The following is an 8469-nucleotide window of genomic DNA, read 5'->3' as shown; positions in this document are numbered from 1 at the left end:
GGGAGGGGAGGGGAGGGGTGATAGAAGAGGATAGGAAAGGCAGCAGAACACAACAGACACTAGTATGGCAATATGTAATTCAATGGATGTGTAACTGATGTGATTCTGCAATCTGTATATGGGGTAAAAATGGGAGCTCAAAACCCACTTGAATCAAAGTGTGAAATATGATATATCAAGAACTATGTAATGTTTTGAACAACCAACAATAAAAAATTAAAAAAAAATTGTGGAGTTTAATATCAGGTGAACCTGGAAATGAGTCAAAGATTCAGAATCATCACTTCCTAGCAATTTAACCTGATTTTAAAATAAATGATTGTATAAAAAAATATAGTTTTTAATTTTACTTTCCTCTTCTGTGGATAATGTTCACTAGTTAGGATTATTTTGAAGATCCAATGTGTTTAAAATAAAAGCATCCAATCTTTATTGAGCATTTAGTACGTGTCAGGCATTGTGTTCTAAATGTTTTACATATATTAATCATCTAACTCTCATAGCAACCCTTTCTTATAAGTGATAAAATTAAAGTCACAGCAAGATAAAGCCATTTCCTCAAAAACACAAAACTAGTAAATGGAGGAGCTTAGGAAATATGTAAATTGAAAACATGCTATAAATTATTAAACCCTATTGAGATTAGAGTTATCATTATACAAAGACTTGTTTTAACATTAAAAATATATATAGTTCTACTAAGATAGCCAGCAAGGTCAAAGTAACAGAGAATAAAAAAAGTGTGTCTGTTTAGAAATGTCAATGGCAGTTGTTGTTTGAGATTTCTCTCAAATAGCTTCAGTTATTTAAATGACCAAGCGATACAAAAGTAGAACACAGAGAGTAGAGCAATTCAGGTGACAAGGATAGCAGAATTAGGAATTATGTCTTTAGGAATTATTAGGTTTTCTGCATGATTATTAGTACTTCTAAGTCTTTTTTTGACAAGCTCTCTACCACTGATTCCCATCCTCCTAACCCCAATCACAATCTTTTATGTAAAGTAGAAATTGTTTTGTTATTCAGAAAAATTGTTTTCAAAGAAATACCCAGTTAATAAGCCTAAACATTTTGCTATGTTTTCCCCTAGCTGGACATCAGAATATTAAAATCCTTGACAATATAAACAAACACGTACCCTTGGTAGCAATAAGGACAATTATTCTTTCTCTTGTAGACTTAGCCAAGATCATGAACCAAATAGAAGTACCACGCCTCCAATGCCACCTTTGACATTTCGAACCAAAGAAATGGCAAGTCCTTTGGTTAGTGATGATGAAGTATTCCCACTGGTGAGTTGCTGGTTCTGGATTTTTTTTTCCTTTAAGGGGTGATTACTTTTGTACTGATACCCATATACTAATGTATGTAGTAGTTTAAAAAATGTCACTTCTTGAATAGACTCCAAGATGAGTCTGTGAGTCACTCAGCCATACCTATCTATGGAAGGAAAAGAGACCCATAATATTTCATTGAGTATTTCAGTCAGTGGTTTTTAACCTCTAGTGTAGAACAGAATTACTGGTGACGCTCTTTAAAAATGCAAGTGTTTGGAACTCATCCTCGGTATTCTATGAGTCCTCAAAGATCTGTATATTTTAAGAACTGTAAGTGATCTTTTGTTCCTTTTTAAAAGCATATTTTTACAGACTCTGACACACTTGTAAATACATGTACCAATCATAAATGGGAAGCTTGAATCATGCAATGAAACATATTGATATAACTCTCCCAGGTAATACAGAGTATTATTAACTTCAGAAGCCCACCTGTATCTCTTCCAAAATAACCACTATCCTGACTTTTACATCATCAGTTTTGCCCATTTTTAAATTTTATGGAAAGTGTGTCATACTGTATGATACACACACACACACACACACACACGGGATTGAATCCAAGGGCATTTAACCAATGAGCCACATCCCTAGCTGTTTTTATATTTTATTTTGAGACAGGGTCTCACTAGGTTGCTTACACCTTACTAAGTTGCTGATGCTGGCTTCAAACCTGCAGTCCTCCTGCCTCAACTTCCTGAGCCACTGGGATTACAGTCATGTGCCATGGCACTGGGCTGTATTCTTATGCCTGGCTTCTTTTGCTCAACATTGTTTCTGAGATTCAAAATCATTATCCATATTGTTTTATATAACTTTAGTTTATAGATTTTTTCTATATAATGCCATTGTATATAAATACACAATGATGCTATAATTAATTCTGCATTCATTTGATGGGCATTTATTTCTAGTTTGGGGTTATTACAAATAATGCTGCTAAAACAATACCTTTTGGTGCACATGTGTACACATTTCTGTTGTTTCTATTGAAGATGCATCTAGAATCATTAGATCATATGATATGGTTATGGTCAGCTATAGGAGACATTGCCAGACTGTTTACTATTTGAACCAATGAATACCTCATAAAGTAGTATATGAGAACTTTCCTTGTTCTATATCTTTTCAAACACTTGCAGTTATTAGTCTTTTGTATTTGGACCATTATGGTCTGTGCAATAGTTAATACTGGATTGTTTTAATTAATATTTCTCTACTAAAAATGAGGTTGAGCATCTTGTTATATATTTACTGGTAATTTTTATATCTTCCTTTGTGGCATGTCTGTTAAATGTCCTTGCCCAATTTTCTTTTGGATTATCTTTATTCTTGTTGGTTAGTAGGATTTTTTAAACATATTCTGAATATAAGTCCTTTATTGGTCATATATATTGCAAATACCTTCTTCTACTCTTACATGCCTCTTCTATTTTGATGAGCAGAAGTCCTAATTTTAATATACTCAAATTTATGAATCTTGTCCTTTGTAGTTAATATATTTGATAGTTTATTTTTCATTTTCTGAAGATTCTTATTTAAACCTGTCAGAAGGTTATAAAATAGTGTTATCTTTTAGAAACTTTATTTATGTTTCAAATTTAGATAAATAATCTAACTGTAATTAATTTTTGCGTATGATGCAAAGGAAATTCTCAGCCTCTTTTTCTTTTGGAAATGTTCAATTAACCCTAAACACTTATTCCAGTCCTGTCAATTCTTTTGGATTTTCTATATTCACTCAAAATAATGCCAGTTTTATACATTTTTTTCCTTTTCCTTCCCTTATTGTACTGACTTGTATCTCCAGTAAATATTGAGAAATGATATTACCAACATCCTTTACCTGTGCCTCATTACAAGAAGAAAGCTCTCAACATTTCACCATTGTGTATGACATTTCTTGTAGATATGTGGTAGATCCCTTTTAAACGATTAGGGAAATTCCCTTTTATTCCTGTATTGCTAACTTTTTCACGATACAAGATTTTATCAAATGCCTTTTCTATGTCTGTTAAAAATGAACATAGAATTTTTCTCCTTTGCTATGAAAATATAATATTTTATTATATTATATTTTATCTTGATTTTAGATTAATCCAGCTTTGTGTTCTTGGAATAAACCTAATTCAATCACTAAATTTGGTCTCTTAATATTTGGTTTAGAATTTTTATTTGGTGTTCATAAGACAGATTGACCTGTAATTTCCTTTGTTGTCCTGATCAGGTTCGAGTGTCATATTATGCTGACCTCATAAAGCAAGTGGGAGAGAAGTGTTCTTAATTTTAGTTTTAACATTTTTTGTGGTTCTTGAATTTTTATTTGATACTTTTTTATAGTTTACAATTCTCCACTGAAATTTTTATACTTTTTTTTAATATATGTACATAAAGTACTGAAATAATAGTACTTTTAGCAATCACCTTCCCTTGTATTCAAAGTATATTATGTAAATGTTTAGTTCTCTCCATGATATCCTAATATAGCATACAAATTACAAAAAAATTAATATACAACAGAAAATATTTAAATTGAATAGGGTGGACCATGAGTATTTTTCTATTTTGGGGGGAATATGTCACCTCATATTGGTAGAGACTGGAAGTGAGAGTTAAGCAATTATAGTAGAAAGAGAAGGCTTTAAACTATTAACTTTTGAAGATTTAGAGATTTCTAAAGCCTCATCATATTGTGTTCATAAAAACATAAAATGTCAACTTTTAAAACAGAATAGACTTTCATACTAATAAACTAAACAAACTTCCTTACTTATTATGGGAATCTCTAAGGAAACTTTGTAATATCTATACCAACAAAAACTTTGATCTTTTTTTTGTGTGTGTGTATGTGTGTGTGTATTTATGTATGTGTGTGTGTGGTGCTAGGGATTAAACCCAGGGCCTTGTGCAAAAACTTTGATCTTTAATGACTTAAAGAAATCTTGTATCTGGTCCAGCAATAGGGGGGAAAAGGAATAAGCTGCTAACTATAACTACTTCATTATTTTAATATCCAGTGAGTTTATTTAGGATTTGAAGATCATCAGTTTTCTGCACAGTGGGTTCCTTTACCACTAAGCAGGACTCAACGTCAGCATATCCATCAGTCTACGAGCCCTCAGATAGTGGTGCTGGCAAAGGCAAAAGGCAGACTCATAGAATACACATTAGTTTTGGTAAGGATAAAACATTGCTCTTTCCAAGGTGTAAGCGACTTGATGTGATCAAGTTGCCACCAAGAGGCAGGCTGGTCCCCTTAAAGAGTACTGCATCTCAGGAGCTCAGCTGCATTTTCTACTATGAGCAGATTCAGATGTTCAACAGCAACAGAAGTTAGGTGACCCTTGATGAAAGGGAAACCTTGCTGTTGGACCCATAAATGATTTTCATTGGTGTGGCCAAGGACAAAATAAGATCAAGCCATCCTGTCCACTTGCTAGTGCTCTGTCTCATTCACAACTTAATAGCATGGCAGGAACAACTTTTCCACTGAAACTTACCAGACACCATATGGCATTTTTTCTACTAGAGATTTTTTTTTTTCTATTATGGGAACTGCCAAGACACAAGTAGCAGAATTTCTGTACTCTATGCTGAAACTATTGTTGAGCTCTTTCTTGTTCTAGGAGTGCTCAAAAAACAAGAACCGGCCTTCTGTGTCACTCAATAAATGGGTCAGATTATTCCACCCGAAAGTAGAACATTTTCACGATGGATTCACTTGTACTTTACTTAAATGTCCTGACATGTCCCCCATACTGCTAGACACCTCAAAACAATGTTTTTTATTGGATTTATCTTTCACCATCTGGAGTATACATGTCTTTGACAAACTTGCCACTTCTTGCTTATTAGGTCTCATCCATATGATGTTAGTGTTAATATCATATGTTATATGTGATAGTCTTTGGAATGGTCCAGATGGTCCAGGTCCCTTCAGAATTTACTGTGACAACATCATTAACATAGTTTGGGCAAAGGCCATGGATGTATACTGTTGTCTATCCCATGCAAATGCTGATTGCTTCTGATCCTCCTTTAAATTTGATATTAGAAAGAATTCATTTGCCAGATCAACAGCAGCCTTGTACCCAAGGCTGTGATGTGCTGCTCTAGTAAAGTACTAGCAGTTATAATTGTGACAGCCACTTGGATAATTTTTTAGGACTCCACTACCATCTGCAAAGGTCCTAGTTTTGCAGGGACCAGATTGATAAACTAAATCCCCTTATAAAAGGTTCAACTCCATACAGATTGTTGACTCTTCAAACACTTTCATAATATCTCATTCTTCCTAATAAAATAAAAACTAAGACCAGTGAAGGAACCACAGGATTGGAAAATTAAAGTTCAAATTTCTCCAACTTTTTTTTTTTAATAATGAAGGATTGTAAAAGTATCTAATATTGTCCTTTATTCAATAAACAGATTTTTTTCTCTTTTATGTAAATAAGCACTAAACAAATCACAAACACCTAAATAGCATTTCCACATTAATAAGAAACATGGAATTGGGGCATCTCAGCTGTAATAGAACAGATAAGATGCATTTCAGCACTATGGCCCTCCCTAACATGGGACCACTCTTACCCCTGAGATATGCCATGCAGCCGGACATCCCAAGTATCAGTTGGCTCCTGTGTTATACTAATCCTTTTTATTTTTCTCCATAAACCTTTATCCGGTTCTGTTATAATCTTCAGGTTTTTGGAGTTGCCTATTTTCAGATGGGAATCACTGGCTTTTATAAATGAGTAGAACAAGTTTTAAGCAGTTCCCTGGTGATTACATTGCCCCTGCATTTGCAATTGGCCACTATAACATTTCTAAAGCTTTTAAGGTAATGGTACTGTGATGTGTGTCCTAGTTCCATGAGGATTCATGAATGGTGACGATGTTACACTGGTAGGATTTTAGCCCAGCATGTATTATTTCATTACCTGATGCAGCATTTGACAACATGTCAGAAATGGAGCATGCCTAGAAAAATGAAGATTTTAAAAGGCTCTGTATTCCTCATCTCACTTTTCTTTCTTTCTCTCCTTAGTCTCCCCCAGATATCTCCTTCCCTGCTTCTTTGGCTGCACAGCATTTCCTTATGGAAGAAGAGAAGCGAGCAAAAGAACTTGAAAAGCTTCTAAATACACATATTGATGAACTGCAAAGACATACAGAATTTACTCTTAATAAATACACCAAACTAAAACAAAATAGACATATATGAGCTTTTAAACTTTTTTATTTGCTCCCCAACCCCAAGAAAAAAAGCTCTGGCAAAATATTTACAAAGCTGAGTATTGGAGCTAAGAAATTTTGTTCTATTTTCTTGAGTAAATAATTTCTGTAAGGCAGCTAGAAAATAGCATTTTGTTTAATAAAGCTGTTTGTATTTCTGCATTAACATACTAAATTGTTCTGCTATAGAATTGCTATAAAATAAACATGACTACTCCAAAAGAGAATTTTTTTCTAGTCTGAGGAATAGTTTGGAGTTAAAAATTCAATTTTTCCCACCTGAATCATGTATACTAAAAACCCATTTCCTCTTTAACAACATAAAATGAGAGAAAAGGAAGTGCTATATTTCAAATATCAATGAATCAAGTGCAGCTCAGTTGTACTAGGTGTAAACTCAAGGATTTTTTAAAATGAAAAATATGTAAATATTTTGAACTATGTAAACATCATAAGACTTCTTTTAGGGGAAAAAAAGATATAGCTGTATTGTTTTTACACTTACCTTTGTAATGTCTGGTTTAATACCATAAAGGACATAGAATGTGCAGTATACACACTTAAAATATGTGTCAGAGATCAATGCTTTCCTGTTACTACTAATTAATTCATAAACATGAATAAGAAAAAAACAAATATAAATCAATACTGTTTCTACATTCTCCTTTGTAATCACCTGTTTTTAATTAATAAAGAAATTCAAATTCAGTGGACTCAAAACACAAATGCCAAGTTTATACTGGACAGTAATAGCATGGTAGTGAACAATAAAATATACAAGAATGATAATCCAATATTCTATTTTTTCTTAAAAAATGGGTTATATTATCTGTTCTAGCTCATCTTTCTATATCCTACTATACATAGAAAGAAAATTCAAGTTAAGTCCTACAGCTTTTATGGTTTTCCTTCTTTTCAAAGAAACAATCTCAACATACTGAACAAGAAGTCAAAATGTCCATAGATAACAAATGTCATTTTCATGTTAAAAATGCAGAGCATTATTCACTTTAGGTGACATGACCACGTGTATTTGTATAGCTCTTGGTGTTTGAAACAGTCTCCTTAGTTCAGGCTGCTATAACAAAAACACTACAGGTTGTCTGTGACTTAAACAACAAATATTTATTTCTCATAGCTCTGGAGGCTGTAAAGTTCAAGGTCAAGCTACCAGATGAGCTGATGTCTGGTGAGAGCCCAGTTTCTTTCTTAGGGACAGCCACTCACTTGCTATAATCTCACATGATGGAGGAAAAAAAATCATCTCTTTCATGTCTCCTCTTTTTTTTTAATATGCCCTTTTTAAAAATACCTTTATTTCATTTGTTTTATTTTTATGTGGTGCCAGGGATTGAACTCAGTACCTCATGCATGCTAGGCAAGTGCTCTACCACTAAGCCACAACCCCAGCCCTCATGTTTCTTCTTATAAGAGCACTAATCCATTCTATTCATGGGGTGCCACCCTCATGAACTAACTAGTTCCTAAAGGCCCCATTCCCTAATACCATCACATCAAAGGTTAGTATTTAACACAAGAATTTAGGGGACACCAACACTGGGCCCATAAAACTTCATATAGCATTTTTCATTTAAATTTAAAACAAGCCTGTGGAGTCAATAAGGCTATTATCCTTGCCCCTGTGAACCAGAACTATTAAGTACTCACGATCATGGTAAGAAAGAAGCTCAGAAAGGAAATGCTGGCTTTCTGGTTCCTGACCCGAGCTCTATTACTTGTCAGTACTACTACTTATAAACAAGCATCGGTGAACAAAGCTATGTACACAAAGCCAGGTTTGATGACAAAATCTCAGGGATACAAATTCACTAATATTCCCATAAAAACCCCACATGAGGAAAAGAATAGGATCTTGTAGTACTTTTAAATAATTTAG

At 33.6% G+C, this 8469-nt stretch overlaps 1 protein-coding gene across 4 annotated transcripts in view; it reads left to right on the top strand.

Annotated features, from left to right (window-relative positions):
• The window catches only part of Deup1 (deuterosome assembly protein 1), an 87058-nt gene extending 79778 nt beyond the window's left edge, over positions 1 to 7280 (top strand). For all 4 annotated transcript variants that reach the window (XM_048795786.1, XM_015489990.2, XM_048795785.1 and 1 more), the window contains 2 exons: positions 1178 to 1292; positions 6385 to 7280. In XM_048795786.1, coding sequence (XP_048651743.1) covers positions 1178 to 1292; positions 6385 to 6561 — 292 coding nt within the window. In that variant the 3' untranslated portion in view covers positions 6562 to 7280. The remainder of the gene's footprint in view (positions 1 to 1177; positions 1293 to 6384) is intronic.
• Positions 7281 to 8469: the final 1189 nt, after the last annotated feature.

Source organism: Marmota marmota, unplaced genomic scaffold (genome assembly GCF_001458135.2).
Source record: "Marmota marmota marmota unplaced genomic scaffold, marMar, whole genome shotgun sequence".
NCBI lineage: Eukaryota > Metazoa > Chordata > Mammalia > Rodentia > Sciuridae > Marmota > Marmota marmota.
Note: the sequence above shows the minus strand (reverse complement) of the source record. Positions and strands in the feature narration are given on the sequence as shown.